Below are 23,097 nucleotides of genomic sequence, written 5' to 3'. Positions count from 1 at the left end.
AGACAAATAACATATATTTCTTACTAGTAATACAAATAAACTCCTTTTTTTGCAAGTAGCAATATCACTGGGGGAAAAGAAAAGACTACAACTTATTTCCAGTATCACTATCACTATGGACATATAAACTACATTTTCACAAGTAGCAATATCACTGGAGGACAAATAAACCACATATCTTAAAAGCATCATTATCACTGGATGACAAGTAAACTACATATCTCAAAAATATATGTACTATATATTTTTTACAGTATCACCGGAAGAAGAATAAACTATATTCATTACTAGTATCACTATCACTGGAGGACAAATAAACTCCTTTTTTTTGCAAGTATCAATATCACTGGGGGAAAAGAAAAGACTACACCTTCTTTCCAGTATCACTATCACTAGTGGACATATAAACTACATTTTCACAAGTAACAATATCACTGGCGGACAAATAAACTACATATCTTAAAAGCGTCATTATCACTGGATGACAAGTAAACTACATGTCTCAAAAGTATATATACTCTATATTTTTTCCAGTATCACTGGAAGAAGAATCAACTATATTCATTACTAGTACCACTATCACTGGAGGACAAATAAACTCCTTTTTCTGAAAGTACAAATATCACTGGGGGAAAAGAAAAGACTACAATTTCTTTCCAGTATCACTATCACCAGTGGACATATAAACTGCATTTTCACAAGTAACAATATCACTTGAGGACAAATAAACCACATATCTTAAACGCATCATTATCACTGGATGACAAGTAAACAACATGTCTCAAAAATATATATACTATATATTTTTTTACAGTATCACTGGAAGAAGAATAAACTATATTCATTACTAGTATCACTATCACTGGAGGACAAATAAACTCCTTTTTTTGAAAGTACCAATATCACTGGGGGAAAAGAAAAGACTACAATTTCTTTCCAGTATCACTATCACCAGTGGACATATAAACTACATTTTCACAAGTAACAATATCACTGGAGGACAAATAAACCACATATCTTAAAAGCGTCATTATCACTGGATGACAAGTAAACTACATGTCTCAAAAGTATATATACTCTATATTTTTTCTAGTATCACTGGAAGAAGAATAAACTATATTCATTACTAGTACCACTATCCTGGAGGACAAATAAACAACTTTTTTGTTGTTGTTGCAAGTATCAATATCATTGGTGGAAAGGAAAAGACTACATTTCTTTCCGGTATCACAATTACTAATATACATATAAACTACATTTTCACACGTAACAATATCACTGGAGGACAAATAAACCACATATCTTAAACGCATCATTATCACTGGATGACAAGTAAACAACATGTCTCAAAAATATATATACTATATATTTTTTTACAGTATCACTGGAAGAAGAATAAACTATATTCATTACTAGCATCACTATCACTGGAGGACAAATAAACTCCTTTTTTTGAAAGTACCAATATCACTGGGGGAAAAGAAAAGACTACAATTTCTTTCCAGTATCACTATCACTAGTGGACATATAAACTACATTTTCACAAGTAACAATATCACTGGAGGACAAATAAACCACACATCTTAAAAGCATCATTATCACTGGATGACAAGTAAACTACATGTCTCAAAAATATATATACTCTACATTTTTTCCACTATCACTGGAAGAAGAATAAACTATATTCATTACTAGTATCACTATCACTGGAGGACAAATAAACGACTTTTTTTTTTTGCAAGTATCAATATCATTGGTGGAAAGGAAAAGACTACATTTCTTTCCGGTATCACAATCACTAGTAGACATATAAACTACATTTTCACAAGTACCAATATCACTGGAGGACAAATAAACCACATATCTTAAAAGCATCACTATCACTGGATGACAAATAAACTACATATCTCAAAAGTATAAATATCACTGGAGGACAAATTAATTATATTTCTCACACATCACTTTCACTGTGGGACAAATAAACAACATATTTTACAAGTAGAAATATCACTGGAGGACAAATGAACTACACATCTTATACGAATCACTGTAGTACAAATAAACTACATTTCTTCTGAGTATCACGGGAGGACAAATAAACTACATATCTTACAAGTAGTGCTATCACTGGAAGACAAATAAACAACATTTTTTACAAAGGATCATTAGAGGACAAATAAACTGCATTTCTTACAAGTATCACTGGATGAAAAATAAACAACATTTCTTACAAGTATCACTATTACTGGAAGACTAACTACATTCTTACATGTCTAACACAAAGTGTAAAAAGTGGATTAAAAAGTAAACAGGTGTAATGTAACAAAAAAGCTGAAATGTTGACGCTAATTACACAAAGTTGACATGGTGGCAGTTTTTTTTTTTTGTCTTTAAAAATATATTTATTGTATTGGTTTTGAAAAAGGGCAGCACGGTGGAAGAGGGGTTAGTGCATCTGCCTCACAATACGAAGGTCCTGAGTAGTCTTGGGTTCAATCCCGGGCTCGGGATCTTTCTGTGTGGAGTTTGCATGTTCTCCCCGTGACTGCGTGGGTTCCCTCCGGGTACTCCGGCTTCCTCCCACCTCCAAAGACATGCACCTGGGGATAGGTTGATTGGCAACACTAAATTGGCCCTAGTGTGTGAATGTGAGTGTGAATGTTGTCTGTCTATCTGTGTTGCCCCTGCGATGAGGTGGCGACTTGTCCAGGGTGTACCCCCCCTTCCGCCCGATTGTAGCTGAGATAGGCTCCAGCGCCCCCCGCGACCCCAAAGGGAATAAGCGGTAGAAAATGGATGTATAGATGGATGGTTTTGAAAAATATATATCAAAAAGCTCTTGGCATCCTTTGATTTTTCAGTGTGTGGCCCCCAGTGGAAAAAGTCTGGTAACCACTGCATTAGCATATGTATTAGAGATGTCCGATAATATCGGCCTACCGATAATATCGGCCGATAAATGCTTTAAAATGCTATATCGGAAATTAGCTGTATTGTTTTTTTTATTATCGGTATCGTTTTTTAATTTTTATTAAATCAACATAAAGAACACAAGATACACTTCCAATTAGTGCACCAACCCAAAAAACCTCCCTCCCCCATGCACACTCATTCACACAAAAGGGTTGTTTCTTTCTGTTATTAATATTCTGGTTCCTACATTATATATCAATATATATCAATACAGTCTGCAAGGGATACAGTCCGTAAGCACACATGATTGTGCGTGCTGCTGGTCCACTAATAGTACTAACCTTTAACAGGTAATTTTACTCATTTTCATTAATTACTAGTTTCTATGTAACTGTTTTTATATTGTTTTACTTTCTTTTTTATTCAAGAAAATGTTTTTCATTTATTTATTTTATTTTATTTTATTTGATTAATTTAAAAAAAAAAGGACCTTATCTTCACCATACCTGGTTGTCCAAGTTAGGCATAATAATGTGTTAATTCCACGACTGTATATATCGGTTGATATCGGTATCGGTAATTAAAGGGGAACATTATCACCAGACCTATGTAAGCGTCAATATATACCTTGATGTTGCAGAAAAAAGACCACATATTTTTTAAACGATTTCCGAACTCTAAATGGGTGAATTTTGGCGAATTAAACGCCTTTCTATCATTCGCTCTCGGAGCGATGACGTTACAACGTGACGTCACATCGAGAAGCAATCCGCCATTTTCTCAAACACATTACAAACACCGAGTCAAATCAGCTCTGTTATTTTCCGTTTTTTCGACTGTTTTCCGTACATTGGAGACATCATGCCTCGTCGGTGTGTTGTCGGAGGGTGTAACAACACGAACAGGGACGGATTCAAGTTGCACCAGTGGCCCAAAGATGCGAAAGTGGCAAGAAATTGGACGTTTGTTCCGCACACTTTACCGACGAAAGCTATGCTACGACAGAGATGGCAAGAATGTGTGGATATCCTGCGACACTCAAAGCAGATGCATTTCCAACTGGACGGGACAGATCAGCTTTCAGGAAAAGAGAGCGGATGAGGGTATGTCTACAGAATATATTAATTGATGAAAACTGGGCTGTCTGCACTTTAAAAGTGCATGTTGTTGCCAAATGTATTTCATATGCTGTAAACCTAGTTCATAGTTGTTAGTTTCCTTTAATGCCAAACACATACCAATCGTTGGTTAGAAGGCGATCGCCGAATTCGTCCTCGCTTTCTCCCGTGTCGCTGGCTGTCGTGTCGTTTTCGTCGGTTTTGCTTGCATACGGTTTAAACCGATATGGCTCAATAGCTTCAGTTTCTTCTTCAATTTCGCTTTCGCTACCTGCCTCCACACTACAACCATCCGTTTCAATACATGCGTAATCTGTTGAATCGCTTAAGCCGCTGAAATCCGAGTCTGAATCCGAGCTAATGTCGCTATAACTTACTGTTCTATGCTTGTTTGTATTGGCATCACTGTGTGACGTCACAGGAAAATGGACAGGTGTATATAACGATGGTTAAAATCAGGCACTTTGAAGCTTTTTTTAGGGATATTGCGTGATGGGTAAAATTTTGAAAAAAACTTCGAAAAATAAAATAAGCCACTGGGAACTGATTTTTAATGGTTTTAACCCTTCTGAAATTGTGATAATGTTCCCCTTTAAAGAGTTGGACAATATCGGATATCGGCAAAAAGCCATTATCGGACATCCCTAATATGTATCATATATCATGTATCATGAATACATTGGAATGTTCTCAGCATTTTTTAGGTGGGAAATGCGTGTAAGTGGCCCCTCACGTACTTTAATGTTTCGATATTGGGCCCCTGGTGTGAAAAGTGGTAACGCTCCTGCGTTAGGAGCATCAAATTCTTGGCAATATGCTCAAACGTCCCACTCCACTTATTCTGATTGATGCAAATATTGAAGTATTTTGTGTGTCACACCAAACACATGTTTGCTTCTATTCTTTAACATTTCTCTTTGGCGGGCTTAGAAATACAAAAAAAAAAAAAAACCAAAGGGAGGCCTTCGCCCAGAGGAGAAATCCATCAAAATTCAATCTGTGCTTACACAAAGCCTTGCATTTGTCAAAATGACATTTTCCTATCTGCGCGTTTGACAACATTGATTTTTTTTTCCTTTTTTTTCTCCCTGCCCTCTCTGCCTGCGACCGTTGTCAATGCACGGCTGGAATAACAAAGGCAGCGTGCAAGGTAGGGATGATTGAAGTGCAGCATATTGTGTTGTCCGACTGCATGATGGACTATTTAGCCAGCTTGTTATGCATCAGCTGTAATTACCACACTGGACCCCCTGCTGGGCGGTGGGGGGGTGAAGATAACACGCGTCCCTCTTACATGTCTTGTCATTAGCAATTCCTTCGCTCTGTTTTGCAGAGGCCAATTACGCCGCAGATAAGGACGGTGCGGAAAAAGAAAAAAAAAAAAGAAAAAAAAAAGACCCCCGACAATGCAGGACCGGAAGCCGAGGAGACGACAATTAAGACGACAAGACGGCGCGAGGGGAGACAAATTGGAAGCGATGTTCACAATCGCACGCTGATTGGTGATAAAGTGAACAAGTCTTCGCCGCTTTCTTAAACACGTCCTCCAGAGAGCAGAGTCGCTCCCAGGTAAGTGACACGGCGAGGAAAGACGTAACACGGACGCCAACTCGAGGCTCAAAATAAGCAATTGCGCTTCCAGCTCAACATCGAGGAATGGAAAGTCAAGAGTCAAAATATTGCTTTCGGAGAAGATTTTTGACACACTTCACAGGCCGCGCTCAGGCCAGAAAAAGTCAGCTGCAAACTTGAAATATAGTCCCGTATTTTTGGCACTATAAACTATTTTCATGCAAAAGGCGCACTGGAGGGCAGCACGGTGGTACAGGGGTTAGTGCATGGGCTCGGGATCTTTCTGTGTGGAGTTTGCATGTTCTCCCCGTGACTGCGTGGGTTCCCTCCGGGTACTCCGGCTTCCTCCCACCTCCAAAGACACGTACCTGGGGATAAATTGATTGGCAACACTAAAATTGGCCCTAGTGTGTGAATGTTGTCTGTCTATCTGTGTTGGCCCTGTGATGAGGTGGCGACTTGTCCAGGGTGTACCCCGCCTTCCGCCCGAATGCAGCTGAGATAGGCTCCAGCACCCCCCGCGACCCCAAAAGGGACAAGCGGTAGAAAATGGATGGATGGATGGAAGGCGCACTGGATTATAAGGCACATTAAAGGGGTCATATTATGATGTTTTTTTCTACATTTAAAACACTTCCTTGTGGTCTATATCAGTGGTACCCAACCTTTTTGTAGCTGCAGACCGGTCAACGCTTGAAAATTTGTCCCACGGACAATATTTTTATTTTTATTTTTATTTTTATTTTTTTGTCATAAAAAAATACAATCATGTGTGCTTACAGACTGTATCCCTGCAGACTGTATTGATATATAATGTATATATTGTGTTTTTTATGTTGATTTAATAAAAAATAAAAAAATAAAAAAATAAAAAAATGTTTTTTTATTTGTATTTGTATTTTTTATTTTTTGTCATAAAGAAATACAATCATGTGTGCTTACGGACTGTATCCCTGCAGACTGTATTGATATATATTGATATATAATGTATATATTGTGTTTTTTATGTTGATTTAATAAAAAAATTAAAAAAAATAAAATTAAAATATATATATATATATATATATATATTTTTTTTTTAATTTGTATTTTTTTAATCTTTTTATTTTTTGTCATAAAGAAATACAATCATGTGTGCTTACGGACTGTATCCCTGCAGACTGTATTGATATATATTGATATATAATGTATATATTGTGTTTTTTATGTTGCTTTAATTTTAAAAAATTAAAACAAAAAAAAAATAAAAAAATTGTTTTTTTATTTTTATTTCTTTATTTTTTGTCATCAAGAAATACAATCATGTGTGCTTACAGACGGTATCCCTGCAGACTGTATTCATATATAATGTATATATTGTGTTTTTTATGTTGATTTAATTAAAAAAAAAAGAAAAAAAAGTTAAAATATTTTTATTTTTGTTTGTTTGTATTTTTTTATCTTTTTATTTTTTGTCCTAAAGAAATACAATCATGTGTGCTGACGGACTGTATCCCTGCAGACTGTATTGATATATATTGATATATAATATATATATTTTGTTTTTTATGTTGATTTAATTTTAAAAAATGTAAAAAAAAAAATATATATATATATTTTTTTATTTTTTTAAATTTCTTGTGCGGCCCGGTACCAATCGGTCCACGGACCGGTACCGGGCCGCGGCCCGGTGGTTGGGGACCACTGGTTATTTGGTCAAAATGTTGCAAAGATTAGGTTTTACTGATCATCTTCAAGCAGCTTTCTGTGGGCGGTAGCGTTGTCCTGATACCAATAATAACCGGTAATTAAGAGTTGGACAATATCGGAATATCGGACATCTCTAAAAAAAAACACAAATACTTTGCTCATTTTGCAAAGCTTACATTGTTTTTATGGCAGTACATCTGTGATACGCCAGCATTTAAAGCGGAGGCATGATGTCGGACTTCTGGACTAAGCCTTGCTAAGCTTGTTAGTATGTCTTGTGCCTTGCTCGCTGGCTAACAAGTGTGAGACGAAGTTGTGTGGAAAATAGATTTGACTACCATTTTAGCCAAAGACAGCCAGCTAAACTTTGTCTACATCAATTCAAGTACTTTTTAAAGCGGCGTCAATTTGCAAAACAGTAAAAAAAAAAGGCACAATAACAAACGCAAACCGCGCGCAAATGCGGAGGTCTCATAAGATTAAACATACAATCTAATAAACAGCCAACATTTTAATAATTCATCAAATATATAATTCTACACATTGAGTTTATTAGAGTGCTAAAACTGACAAGAGTTAATCAATAGTCAATATAGCAGTGTGTAGCTTTTTAAACATCACAAAATGCTTCTTTTCTTTTTGAGGAAGTTAGATTTTCTGTTTTCTTTGCTGCTATTGCAACTGTTTTTAAAAAAAATACATAAACAAGGTTAATTGTTTGTTTTAGCACTTTGCCTTTCCTTTCTTTTTAATGAAAAGATTCTAATAATCATTTAGCTGAAAGAGCAGCACAGTTACAGTATAAATAAATATTCATGAATGAATTAGTCATCTTTGTTGTTCGTCAGCACATAATTATAACTGCATTTAAAAGTGGATGGAAAAATTACAGCCATTAAATATGTGTACGCTTTATTTTCCGACTAGTCGACTAATCGTTAAGATAATCGACTAATCAACTATTAAAATAATCATTAGTTGCAGCCCTATTTACCACAAATGCTCTAATTAATTAATAATTACAGCCAGTTAATTGTATGTACCTAAACTGTACAGAGGACGGGGCATTAATTGGAAGTTACTTCTTGAAATTTGAAACTCATAAAAAGCAAAACTAGGGAAGTGAAATTATTAATTTTCTTAATCAGGACAGTCACACTTTGGAATTTGGATTAATCATGATTAATCACAGGTTATTTCTGCCTTGTATACTTTAAATTAACTTAAAAACAAAACCGTGTTTACTGTGACGTAATATACATATACACATAATTAATGAGATAATGCTTTGTGATTAATCACATGAGTGAGTTAACACGTTATTTGTGCTGCAACTGTTACATATACTGTAATATTATACATGGTCATTGGGATTTGTTATGTATTGTATATATTATATAATAATATAATATATTATAATAATATATCAGTATATATTATATACTGTATATAATACGGTATGTAAATATTACATATATGTTATACTGCTACTATGGTACATTTTTTGTCTACTTTGTACATTTTGTTTCCCCCCTCTTTTTGTGCCCTTGTGTTGATTGATTGATTGAGACTTTTATTAGTAGATTGCACAGTACAGTACATATTCCGTACAATTGACCACTAAATGGTAACACCCGAATACGTTTTTCAACTTGTTTAAGTCGGGGTCCATGTTAATCAATTCATGGTATAAATATATACTAATTATTTACATTATTTACAATCCGGGGGGTTGGGACGGGGGGATTAGGTTTGGTTGATATCAGCACTTCAGTCATCAACAATTATATAATCTGAGAAATGGATATTGAAAGAGTGATTATTTACATTTGATTATTTACAATCCGGGGAGGTGGGATGTGGTGGGAGGAGGGTGTTAGTCTAGGGTTGTAGTTGCCTGGAGGTGTTCTTTTAGTGCACGATCCTTTCCATCCTTACCCTTTCCGTCTTTTGTAACTGAGCTACTGTGTGGAACAATTACCCTTGTGGATCATCAAAGTTTGTCTAAGTCTAAGTCTATTTTTGACAGCCCTAATCAAAACATTTAAATTAAGTTTAAACATTTTTTTTTTTATATTTAATAATGCTCTGGAGTGCTTGATAAAGTGGGAAGTAGCTGTTTTTGACCACATGGTCGTTTATTAACAAGTATATCATTACAACACAACAGCAACAGAACCAATGTTGTAATAGCGGCAAAGCGCAAACTGCTCAGTCAGCATTAATAGTGCTGACGAGTTCATTGTACACAACAGTGCGGCAAGTAGGGATGAGAATCGAATTCGGTACTTTATACGTACAATACAGACAAAATTTCATCAGTACTACCTGGTACCAGCTCACTTAAAATCAAACAGTACCATATTTTGATACTTTTGTTGCCCGTGACGTCACACCCTCAAGCACTTGACGAACAAACAGGCGTATTCTTAAGGTAATGTTGTCATTTTTCATGCCCATTGGGTTGCGTTTTTTCTTGCACTGATGTGGGATCTGAGCCGAGGATGTCGTTGTGGCTTGTGCAGCCCTTTGAGACACTCGTGATTTAGGGCTATATAAGTAAACATTGATTGATTGATTGATCCATGCCCATAAAGCAAGAAAACGCTCATAAGGCTGACAGGCTAACCTGCTCCAACCTCCGAGGACAAAGCTACGAACAATGGGAGAACGGGCTTTCTGCTCCGCCGCTCCCAGTCTGTGGAACGCTCTACCTTACCACCTGAGGGCACCACAGACTGTGGATGCTTTTAAAAAAGGCTTAAAAACCCTTCTTTTTAAAAAAGCCTTTTTTTTTTATTTTTAGATATGTGTATACTAGTTCTAGCTATTAGGCTGTTCCAGTTTTTATTCTTATCAATTTTTTATTATCTTTTTATTTTAATTTTTTTTAATACACTATAGCACTTTGAGTTGCTTACTCAATGTAAAGTGCTTTTTACGAATACAATCTATTATAATTATTATTATTATAAGTACTGTATGGGTGGTTCTCAAACTTTTTTCACCAAGTAACACCTCAGAAAACTAAATTAAAATACAGTATTGTGGTAGGCCTACTCATTAAAAAAAAGGCAGAGGTTTCATCTAAGGGAATATTAAACAGTAACACTGTGTTTGAATATGGGAAAATAAAACCCTATTTTAATCACACAGTTAGAGAATCACTGCACTATGCCATCCACCAACGCTACAAATATATTGTATAGTCTTGTGGGAAAAGTACTTTAACCCTTGTGTAATGTTCATATTGTTGTTACTCAGCCATCGTTTGTGGGTCTGATGGACCCGTTGCATTTTGTGGCTTTTAATGCCTCACAATCAAACACTTTTATGTTAAAACACTGAACACATGTTTACCTTAACCCAATAAACATCTGTTCAGTATTTTAACATAAAAGTGTTTGATTGTATATAGTGTATAGAGTGTACATTGTACAGAGAGTATACTGTTCTCTTCCACACCATTCTTTGCACTTTTATATTTTTTATATTTTTATATATTTACACATTGTTTTCTTGCATGCACACATCGCACTGTATGGAATGGCCTCAATCTCGTTACCCTGCGTAATGACAATAAAGCTGATTCTGATTCTGATTGTGAGGCATTAAAAGCCACAAAATGCAACGGGTCCATCAGACCCACAAACGCTGGCTGAGTAACAACAATATGAACGTTGCACGGAAAATTTCTCTGCCAGTTTCTGCATCCCACAGGGATTCTTCTTTTGTGTTTCTGCACCTGCGGTTCCCACACAAGGTTGCAACATTGTTTGTCAACACTGTCTGCTCTCATTTTCTCGCACATTTGACCCTCTGATGTTCTGTGTACCTACACTCTGTCCTCCTCCTGTCTAGGCCTGCTGTGTGTGGGTGTGTGTGTGTGTGGGGTACACAGAACACAATTTCCACACTTCTATTAGCCCCGGGTCCAGTGGACCCGGACATCTTATATGTAATAGAAATGTGTAGGGGGGTGTATGGTGTGTGGTCATTAAATATGTATTCTGACATATGTTCTTCACAGAAAATGAGCCAAAGTCAGTGAGTCTCAGTTTGAAAAATTAATTAATTGTATAATTTTAATTTTAATAAAAAAATGAGAACGGGTCCAACAGACCCGAACACCACACCTGCTTATTCTCAATGGTGTCGTTGAAGCACTTCTTTTTCTCCCAACCTGTAATAAATAACAGCGACTGGGTTTCCGTGTGGTAAAAAAAATAAATAAATAAAAAATATCAAGTTACAGCTATAGCGAGACCCTAGCATGAACACGAGCCGCTCTAATAGAGCCATGGTGAAAAATAATAACTTAAACATGCCCCGTCGTGGAGGCTCAACACGTTATTTGAAAGGTTTAGAGCGGGCGCTGTAAAGTACACATGCTTATTACAGACTTAAGGGGCCGACGGGCCTCAGATCAGCGGCTCTGCTCTGACATGTTTAATGCATACAGCCCCGGGGGCCACGTATAAATTCAATATGAAAGCAGGGCAGGCAGGAGAACAAATGGACTGTGTGTGTGTGTGTGTGTGTATGTGTGTGTGTTAAAGCAGCAGAAAAAATACAACATTAGCAGGGTTTTTTTCTCTTAAATGACACTCTGTCTTCTGTGCGAGTGTTTAATGACTGCACGGGTAAGACCAGGTGGGATAAAGCGTCCGTGTTGGGACTCAGCGTGGGGTCCTTTGTAGGTAAATCACTGCGATGTGGGAAGGAGCCGGCTAACAGGGCGGAATCCGTCAGCCATCTGTTGCTGTGTTAAAACCAACGTCTTTATCGTTCTTCGTGATGAGAATAAGACTTATGAATCATTTCATTTTTTTGGTGTGTTCGCTCGCTGCCAATGAAGTAGCACGGTTTTTACCGGCAAATGAAAGAGCCAAAAAGCGTGCACGTTGACCTATTTAACACCAGATGACGGCGGCCGCAGCTCACCTTCACGCAGCAGTCGGCGGCTAACGAGTTTAAAGCCAAATACAAAGTGTCGCCTTTCCATTCCGCGCACGTCTCGCGCCGCTCTTTTGAAACGCCTTCTTTTGATGAATCTTTTTCGGGAGCGAATGCAAATGCCTTATCCTCGCTGGCGGAATGAAAGCTGACAAAGAAGCGGAAAAAGCCCGCCAGGTCGCTCAAATGACAAGCAAAACAAGACGCACCTTGAAGGCGCCACGTCGTGACCTTTACGGCGTTCACGTGTGCCCGATCTCCATCAAAGACGTGTGATGTTCTTGAGAGGACGTACATATACATTCTTTGGGGCAACTTTTTGTGCTTTAATTGCACACATTTAGGCAAAGCAGGCTTTGCTGCACATCTTAAAACAGGGGTCCTTAGCCTTTTTGACATCAAAGCCCTTCTTTTCCACGAAAATAACAACACTGAATTAGTCATCTTAATCGTATTCAATATTTATATCTGACCTACTTACAGTTTGCTTGTCAAATGATATGTGTTAATGACAAATATTATTATCAAGGCTTAGGTCAGGCTGATTACAAAATCAATACAAATCAAATGTACTGCAAAAGAAGGGACTCATAAATAACTGACGAAAAAGACATTTACATACAATTATCTAGTGCTAAAATAAATCAAATAAATTAATAATATATTTGTTTCAATACAATTAAGGTGTAAATCATAACACAGTTTCACCACTTATAATTTTTGCGCTTAAAAAATGATTTATGCTCCTATGTTTGATATAGTCATTACTGCCACACGTGGTGGAAAAGTGTATTACAATTAAGTACGGAACTTATTCATTTTTGAGCTTAAAATATTATTTATGCTCCTGTGTTTGATAGTAATTACTGCTACAAGTGGTGGAAAAGTGTATTACAAGTAAGTACGAAACGTATCAATTTTTGTGCTTAAAAAAATTATTTATGCTCCTGTGTTTGATATAGTCATTAGTGCCACAAGTGGTGGAAAAGTGTATTACAATTAAGTACGAAACGTATTAATTTTTGCGCTTAAAAAAATTATTTATGCTCCTGTGTTTGATATAGTCATTACTGCCACAAGTGGTGGAAAAGTGTATAACAATTAAGTACGTAACATATTAATTTTTGCACTTAAAAAAAATATTTATGCTCCTGTGTTTGATATAGTCATTACTGCCACAAGTGGTGGAAAAGTGTATTACAATTAAGTACGAAACGTATTAATTTTTGCGCTTAAAAAAAAAGGTTTATGCTCCTGTGTGATATAGTTATTACTGCCACATGTGGTGGAAAAGTGTATTACAATTAAGTACGAAACGTATTAATTTTTGCGCTTAAAAAAATGATTTATGCTCCTGTGTTTGATATAGTCATTACTGCCACAAGTGGTGGAAAAGTGTATTACAATTAAGTACGAAACGTATTAATTTTTGCGCTTAAAAACATTATTTATGCTCCTGTGTTTGATATAGTCATTACTGCCACAAGTGGTGAAAAAGTATATTACAATTAAGTACGAATCTTATTAATTTGTGCGCTTAAAAAATGATTTATGCTCCTGTGTTTGATATAGTCATTACTGCCACAAGTGGTGGAAAAGTGTATTACACTTAAGTACGAAACGTATTCAATTTTGCGCTTAAAAAAATGATTTATGCTCCTGTTTGATATAGTCATTACTGCCACAAGTGGTGGAAAAGTGTATTACAATTAAGTACAACTCTTATTAATTTGTGCGCTTAAAAAATGATTTATGCTCCTGTGTTTGATATAGTCATTATTGCCACAAGTGGTGGAAAAGTGTATTACAATTAAGCACAAAAAATATTAATTTTTGCGCTTAAAAAAATGATTTATGCTCCTGTGTTTGATATAGTCATTACTGCCACACGTGGTGGAAAAGTGTATTACAATTAAGTATGGAACTTATTAAGTTTTGCGCTTAAAAAATGATTTATGCTCCTGTGTTTGATAGTCATTACTGCCACAAGTGGTGGAAAAGTGTATTACAATTAAGTACAAATCTTATTAATTTGTGCGCTTAAAAAATGATTTATGGTCCTGTGTTTGATATAGTCATTACTGCCACAAGTGGTGGAAAAGTGTATTACAATTAAGTACGAATCTTATTAATTTGTGCGCTTAAAACATTATTTCTGCTCCTGTGTTTGATATAGTCTTTACTGCCACAAGTGGTGGAAAAGTGTATTACAATTAAGTACGAAACTTAGTACGAAACAGATATTTTTGACGGCCCCCTATGGTTAAGAAAATGATCTTAAAATACAGCCTGAAGTTCTGCCAACACACAGCTGTAAGTTGTTTATTTTGTTTTTCTTTAGCCAAAAGGCTAACCTAGCACGATGTTGAAGTTAATTCACTTATTTGTTGTCAGTGACATATAATTACAACAACATTTTTTTAGATCATTATAGTAGTGAACATTAAGTGGTAAAAAACCCGTAAATACCCCTGTGTAAGAAGTGTAATGATATAGTAGTCGACTGTTCTGCTAGAGCTATGCTAGTGTCGCTAACGTTTGTGTCTTTGTGTATTTAGTGTTACGTTGCTGGATGTGATATTTGGCAACGATTACTTTGGACGAGAGCAGAGTGATAGTGTGTATGTAAAAAGTGGATAAAGTACACGATAGCGCTTCTTAGAGACAAACACTGCTCATTTGCATTAAAGCTACATAAGTTATAAACTGTCTCAATTCCAGTATCAATGCAAGATTTTGAAAAACACTCTTCCAATGTGCTTTTTTTTGTGAACATTTCGTTAAAAATCGGGACCTTTTAGGAGTTGTGCCGCCACAACTCCTAAAAGGTCCCGATTTTTGTGTAGCAGCTTGGTGTGACGTCACTGGTAAAATATGAATTAGGGGATAGGGGCTGACTGAAGGTTACTTTATTTTTAATTTAGTTGTTTTACACTAATCATATATTCCACAATTTGTTTATCATGTATTCTTAATAATCCAAAACATGCATTTCAATAAATCTTGGTTTGAGTTAAATAGTGCTAAAATTGTTTCACAGAAATATAAAAGGGGAAAAGACTGGCTCTGCCGACAAGTTGTTTATTTTTCACAGAGTTGGCAACACTTGTAGGCACAGAGGCTATAATAATATGCTCATAATTTGATGCTATTATTGTATGTTTTTATTGTTAGTTAAAGGGGCTGTTTATACATTTACATGTCTATACATTTACATGTCTAGAGGGCGCTAACTTTCCTATGTTATATTCTGCCCTCTTACGGCTTCTAGGATAAAATGACGTAACTACGTATGTACGTAAAACATGCATGTGTATTGTTATGTTAAACCACTAATGGTAACATAAACTAGGTAATGGTGTTCTTCTTTTATTAACCACAACGTGGGCTTTCGCCTTGGGGTGGTTTTTGTTGTATTTTTGTTTTTTCTCGGCGTAGTCTTTAAGCGACAACTGTGTGGTACTACGTTTGCTTTTCATCCATCTTCCGCTTGTATTCATCGTGTATCTCCTTATGATTCTTGAAGAGGTGGGAGATCAAATTGCTCGTATTAAAAGGAAGACGTCTTGGTTCCTCCTCGCATAACCAACTTTTTGCAGTCATTGCAAATTGCCAGTTTTTTATCAGTCAGACACACTTTAAAATAATACCAAACCATAGACATGGTGTCGTTAGTCAGTCACCGAGCGAGCTCGCTTGTTAGCCACGGCTACAGCACCGGCAACAACACACTCTTGTTGTTGTTATGCTCTGCTCGCGGCGATTTGATGAGATCATCAAGCGTCGCCAGTAAACCTCTCATGCTGCAGTCGTGCTGCAACTTCTGTGTTGTGTGTGGGAGAGGGGAGAGCTGAGAGGGGAGAGGGGACAGGCTGCTGACTGGTAGACGCGACTGCTCTTTATTTCTCCCTACGTCCGTGTACCGCTCCGTACAGCGGCGTTTTAAAAAGTCATTAATTTTACTTTTTGAAATAAATAAATGATACCGATAATTTCCGATATTACATTTTAAAGCATTTATCGGACATCTCTATAAATAACTAATTTCACAACAAAAATATACACCTGCGGCTTATAGTCTGGTGCGGCTAATACATGGAAAATATATTTTTTCTATAAAATTTAGTGAGTGTATCTTGTATATACGTAGGTGCGCTCTATAGTCCGGAAAATACAGTAATGCTTTTCTGGATCAAAGAGGGAAAACTGGCTGTTGTATGAACTGAAAGAAAAAATGGCTTTTTGTGATGTAGACTACCTAAATATTACACTTTTTGTAATGACACTCTGCAAAATCAGGGTATGGGGGCCTCAAAACCTCTCAGGTTAAGGGCCTGGAAGTCCCAAATGGCGCTGCCTACTTGAAGGAGGACACTGAGCACTGGCTTGTTTAGGAAGTAGTGTTGTCAATCAATTCATTTCTTAAATCAGATTAATTCACTTTTGGGGAGTGGGAGGGTGGTGAAGGGTGGCGCAGTGCAATGCATATGACCCTGGGGAAATATGCTTTATCAGTATCATGCAGTACCGTGCTTCAAACTCCGCTTCAAAAAGCTGTGCACAACAAAACATGCTCATTGTTGACATTATCAATGACTTCATTGTTTTTGTTTACAAAACTAAATTAGCACAAACAGTTTTATTAATTGTTGTAGTTTATATATTGTGCTCCTGAGTTAATGTTGCTGATCAATTTGAATGTATTACTATTTATTTAGTTTACTTAATTTTATTTTTCAGTATAAAACGCCTGAAGTTGGTCAAAAATGTTTCTAAATTAAATAAGGATACCGTATTTTTTCGGAGTACAAGTCGCACCGGCTGAAAATGCATAATAAAGAAGGAAAAAAACATATATAAGTCACATTTTTTGGGGAAATGTATTTGATAAAACCCAACACCAAGAATAGACATTTGGAAGGCAATTTAAAATAAATAAAGAATAGTGAAAAACAGGCTGAATAAGTGTACGTTATATGAGGCATAAATAACCAACTGAGAACGTGCCTGGTATGTTAACGTAACATATTATGGTAAGAGTCATTCAAATAACTATAACATATAGAACATGCTATACGTTTACCAAACAATCTGTCACTTCTAATCGCTAAATCCCATGAAATCTTATACGTCTAGTCTCTTACGTGAATGAGCTAAATAATATTATTTGATATTTTATGGTAATGTGTTAATAATTTCACACATAAGTCGCTCCTGAGTATAAGTCGCACCCCCGGCCAAACGATGAAAAAAACTGCGACTTATAGTCCGAAAAATACGGTACGTGTTTTTGAATATCAGGCAAGTTGATGCAATTGAAATCGTTTATGTTAGACTAAAAACCAATGTTCATAAAGTTATTCTTTGTTGTAAGTTGATCTATATTTCTTTCTTTTGTCTGGTTTTCTTTATTGTTAATCAGGATACATTGTTATGCAGAGGTGTACTTATAACAATTTTAAAGACAAATTATACTATTTATAGTCGCAGTGGGGGAGGGGGAGAATGTTTTCTTCTTCCTTAGGCGTAACAGCAAATAATTAAGAAGCAATGGATTAGTCCCACTTTTGAATAGGGATTAATCATGATTAATCACAGTGAAATCACTTGCATAATTCAACTCAATAACAAAAAAACGACAATATTTCGACACAAATGTTATTGTCAGAAAGTCATACAGGAAGAGTTTTAAAAATGTTTGACTTGAATGCACTACCGTATTTTTCGGACTATAAGTCGCAGTTTTTTTCATAGTTTGGCCGGGCACCAGTGCGATTTATATAAGTTTTTTTCCTTTTTTATTATGCATTTTCGGCAGGTGCGACTTATACTCCGAAAAATACGGTACTTGGATTTGCTCAAACTTAAAATTTGACAACACTATTTGGAAGGGAACTCACTCTGTTTGAAGCCCAGGAAGGGGATCCTCTCGATGGGCGTGTCCCTCTCCTTCATGTACTTGTAGAGTTCCACGAGGAAGGCCTGCTCATCCTCTCGGCTCTCTGACGACAACGACGACGACGACGAAGACGACAACTCGTCCTCCTCTCTGGCCTCCTCCTTCTCTCTCCTCTCCTCCGCCTCCTTCCGTCGCTCCTTCTCCTCGGGCTGCGTCTTCTTCCCGAGGCCGCCGGCTTTGTGTTTGGCGGTGGAGCTAATCTTGCCGTTGGGTAACGTTTTACAGCTTGCTTTGGCCTGCAGGGAGAGGACATCAAAAACTAAAACTTTTGTTTCATCTTTCATGTGTGGGTCGGAGCCCAAAGAAGTATGCAGGCGGGCCACGGGGGTGTGTGGGAGGGGTAACCTCTCATTGATTCCCAATGAAGCGGCTCCTCTTGTCATCGCAGATTAAGCGCAGATTAGCTGGACTCTCGCTTCAAGGCAGAATTGCTAATATTGATTTAGCTGTCCAAGCTCATTGGGATAACAGCTGCGGAAAAAAGGCTTTTTCAGGGCGGCTGTTTGCTTGAGTCGGAATATTAGAACACAGCGGGAGTGGGAAACACTGAAATATACTGTAAATAACAGGGATCCCAGCAAAGTAAACAAAAATAGAGGAATTGAGAAATATTAGCTGGGGCACAAGGGGGTACCCTGAAGTTGAAGAGATGTTACCATTTTTAAAAGGCCTACTGAAATGCGATTTTCTTATTTAAACAGGGATAGCAGGTCCATTCTATGTGTCATACTTGATCATTTCGCGATATTGCCATATTTTTGCTGAAAGGATTTAGTAGAGAACATCGACGATAAAGTTCGCAACTTTTGGTCGCTGATAAAAAAGTCTTGCCTGTACCGGAAGTAGCAGACGATATGTGCGTGACGTCACCGGTTGTGGAGCTCCTCACATCTGCACATTGTTTACAATCATGGCCACCAGCAGCGAGAGCAATTCGGACCGAGAAAGCGACGATTTCCCCATTAATTTGAGCGAGGATGAAAGATTCGTGGATGAGGAAAGTGAGAGTGAAGGACTAGAGGGCAGTGGGAGCGATTCAGATAGGGAAGATGCTGTGAGAGGCGGGTGGGACCTGATATTCAGCTGGGAATGACTAAAACAGTAAATAAACACAAGACATATATATACTCTATTAGCCACAACACAACCAGGCTTATATTTAATATGTCACAAATTAATCCCGCATAACAAACACCTCCCCCCTCCCATCCATATAACCCGCCAATACAACTCAAACACCTGCACAACACACTCAATCCCACAGCCCAAGTACCGTTCACCTCCCCAAAGTTCATACAGCACATATATTTCCCCAAAGTTACGTACGTGACATGCACATAGCGGCACGCACGTACGGGCAAGCGATCAAATGTTTGGAAGCCGCAGCTGCATGCGTACTCACGGTACCGCGTCTGCGCATCCAACTCAAAGTCCTCCTGGTAAGAGTCTCTGTTGTCCCAGTTCTCCACAGGCCAATGGTAAAGCTTGACTGTCATCTTCCGAGAATGTAAACAATGAAATACCGACTGTGTTATCCGGCACAACAGTCAAGGGGTGCATTCTACGGCGGGGGTGCGCTATCCGGCACAACACCTGCCGCAATACACCGCTTCCCACCTACAGCTTTCTTCTTTGCTGTCTCCATTGTTCATTGAACAAATTGCAAAAGATTCACCAACACAGATGTCCAGAATAATGTGGAATTTTGCGATGAAAACAGACGACTTAATAGCTGGCCACCATGCTGTCCCAAAATGTCCTCTACAATCCGTGACCTCACGCGCTGACGTCATCATACCGAGACGTTTTCAGCAGGATATTTCGCGCAAAATTTAAAATTGCACTTTAATAAGCTAACCCGGCCGTATTGGCATGTGTTGCAATGTTAAGATTTCATCATTGATATATAAACTATCAGACTGCGTGGTCGGTAGTAGTGGGTTTCAGTAAGCCTTTAAGATGCTTTGGAAGACATTTCCTACATAGCAATTCTGTAAAAATGCAAGAAAACTTCCCAATGTTTTTTTTATCTAAGACAGTGGTTCTTTTACCTGGGTTCGATCGAACCCTAGGGGTTCGGTGAGTCGGCCGCAGGGGTTCGGTGGAGCCTCTGCCGTAAAGCCACACCCGACTCATCGTGTAATAAAAACTTCTCCCTATCGGCGTATTATAGATACCCCCCAAACAATGTTCCCTCTAGTTTTCCATCTGATTTGCAGGTGTGTCATTTGTTGTGAGTTCATGGACTGTGTAGGTTTTGTTCTTTGAACAAGGTGATGTTCATGCACGGTTCATTTTGTGCACCAGTAAAAAAAACATAGAACTTTGTCTTGGATTTGAAAAAAAAAAAAGTTTTATTTTTAACTAAAGGAGGGTTCAGTGAATGCGCATATGAAACTGGTGGGGTTCGGTACCTCCAACAAGGTTAAGAACCACTGATCTAAGAGATGCCATTTCTTGTATTCCGACACGTGACTTCACCAGTGGTGGTCAAGCTGTGTTTTTCAGCAAGCAGCGCGCAAACTCTCTGACTACAAAAGAGGCTTAAAAATCTTCCTGCAAAAAAGCAAATACGAGTAAAAAATCAAACTATGCAATTGAATAGATCCCTATACTTTATAGGGATCCATACCCTTGTGTGGTGTTCGGGTCTGTGGGACCCGCTTTCATTTTTTTATTAAAAGAAAAATGATACAATTAATGAATTTTTCAAACTGAGACTCACTGACTTTGGCTCATTTTCTGTGAAGAACATATATCAGAATACATATTTAATGACCACACACCATACACCCCCCCTAAACATTTCTATTACATATAAGATGTCCGGGTCCACTGGACCGGAGCTAATAGAAGTGTGGAAATTGATGTTCTGTGTACCGCGCACACACACACACACACACACACACACCCACACACACACACACCCACACACACACACACAGCAGGCCTAGACAGGAGGAGGACAGAATGTAGGTACACAGAACATCAGAGGGTCAAATGTGCGAGAAAATGAGAGCAGACAGTGTTGACAAGCAATATTGTAACCTTGACACAAAAGAAGAATCCCTGTGGGATGCAGAAACTGGCAGAGAAATTTTCCGTGCAACGTTCATATTGTTGTTTGCCTTTTAACGCCTCACAATCAAACACTTATATGTTAAAATACTGAACAGATGTTTACCTTTTCCCAATAAACATCTGATCAGTATTTAAACATAAAAGTGTTTGATTGTGAGGCATTAAAAGCAACGGGTCCATCAGACCCACAAACGCTGGCTGAGTAACAACAATATGAACATTACACAAGGGTTAAGAAAAAGATTTGTCCAGTGATAACAAGGATTATACGTCGGTCGCTTTACCACATATCAACTATTGTGCTCCAGACTCTACACGACAAAAAAGATGAAAACTCGGAAAAGCATGGAGGTCTACAACTTATTTATGTGTGGCTGGGTCAAGAAAATTAGTATCAAGACTGCATCGTTTTTGCTCGGGTAAGGGTGCATTTCATGATTTTACTTCGCATCTACAGCCATGTTTGTTGTTGTTGCATGCACCTTTTACGAGTAGCAAGTTTTCCCCCTGTCTTTACCAAAATAAAGCTTCATTTATGATTGCTGCCTTTGTTAAAAACTTAGGTTTTGCTCACATATGATTTTATTTATTTAGACTTGCCGAGTTGGGCTTTTCAAAACAATAGTAGCAAAAATGTGTTTAAGAAATACAAATAATATCAAGATAATACTTAAAAGGGAAATAAACGTTAAAAGTAGGGATGTCCGATAATGGCTTTTTTGCCGATATCCGATATTCCGATGTTGTCCAACTCTTAATTACCGATACTGATATCAACCGATACCGATATATACAGTCGTGGAATTAACACATTATTATGCCTAATTTGGACAACCAGGTATGGTGAAGATAAGGTCCTTTTTAAAAAAATTAATAAAATAAAATAAGATAAATAAATTAAAAACATTTTCTTGAATAAAAAAAGAAAGTAAAACAATATAAAAACAGTTACATAGAAACTAGTAATTAATGAAAATTAGTAAAATTAACTGTTAAAGGTTAGCACTATTAGTGGACCAGCAGCACGCACAATCATGTGTGCTTACGGACTGTATCCCTTGCAGACTGCTATATATTGATATATAATGTAGGAACCAGAATATTAATAACAGAAAGAAACAACCCTTTTGTGTGAATGAGTGTAAATGGGGGAGGGAGGTTTTTTGGGTTGGTGCACTAATTGGAAGTGTATCTTGTGTTTTTTACGTTGATTTAATAAAAAAACAACAATACCGATAATAAAAAAAACGATACCGATATTTTCCGATATTACATTTTAAAGCATTTATCGGACATCTCTAGTTAAAAGTATATCAAACGAGCCTTTAACAAAGTGATCATTGCAAACTTGTGCATTATTCAACTCTGCACACTTGGACTGGAGTGTGTGCTACTTTTTCTTGTCGTCGTTTCATAAAATCTTGCACTCTTTCGCCCTTCTTGATTACCTCTTAAGGAACTCTGAAGAAACAATTAGCGTTTTCGCGATTTGAACGAAAACAATGCAAACATAGATAAATAAATGATAAATGGGTTATACTTGTATAGCGCTTTTCTACCTTCAAGGTACTCAAAGCGCTTTGACAGTATTTCCACATTCACCCATTCACACACACATTCACACACTGATGGCGGGAGCTGCCATGCAAGGCGCTAACCAGCAGCCATCAGGAGCAAGGGGTGAAGTGTCTTGCCCAAGGACACAACAGACGTGACTAGGATGGTAGAAGGTGGGGATTGAACCCCAGTAACCAGCAACCCTCCGATTGCTGGCACGGCCACTCTACCAACTTCGCCACGCATAGGCAT

At 37.5% G+C, this 23,097-nt stretch overlaps 1 protein-coding gene across 2 annotated transcripts in view; it reads right to left on the bottom strand.

The window, feature by feature from the left end:
- Window positions 1–23,097, bottom strand: part of arid5b (AT-rich interaction domain 5B) — a 328,908-nt gene that overhangs the window by 66,921 nt on the left and 238,890 nt on the right. For both annotated transcript variants that reach the window (XM_061965194.2, XM_072916614.1), the window contains one exon: window positions 18,149–18,443. In XM_061965194.2, coding sequence (XP_061821178.2) covers window positions 18,149–18,443 — 295 coding nt within the window. The remainder of the gene's footprint in view (window positions 1–18,148; window positions 18,444–23,097) is intronic.

This window comes from Nerophis lumbriciformis, linkage group LG02 (assembly GCF_033978685.3).
Source record: "Nerophis lumbriciformis linkage group LG02, RoL_Nlum_v2.1, whole genome shotgun sequence".
Lineage (NCBI taxonomy): Eukaryota > Metazoa > Chordata > Actinopteri > Syngnathiformes > Syngnathidae > Nerophis > Nerophis lumbriciformis.
Note: the sequence above shows the minus strand (reverse complement) of the source record. Positions and strands in the feature narration are given on the sequence as shown.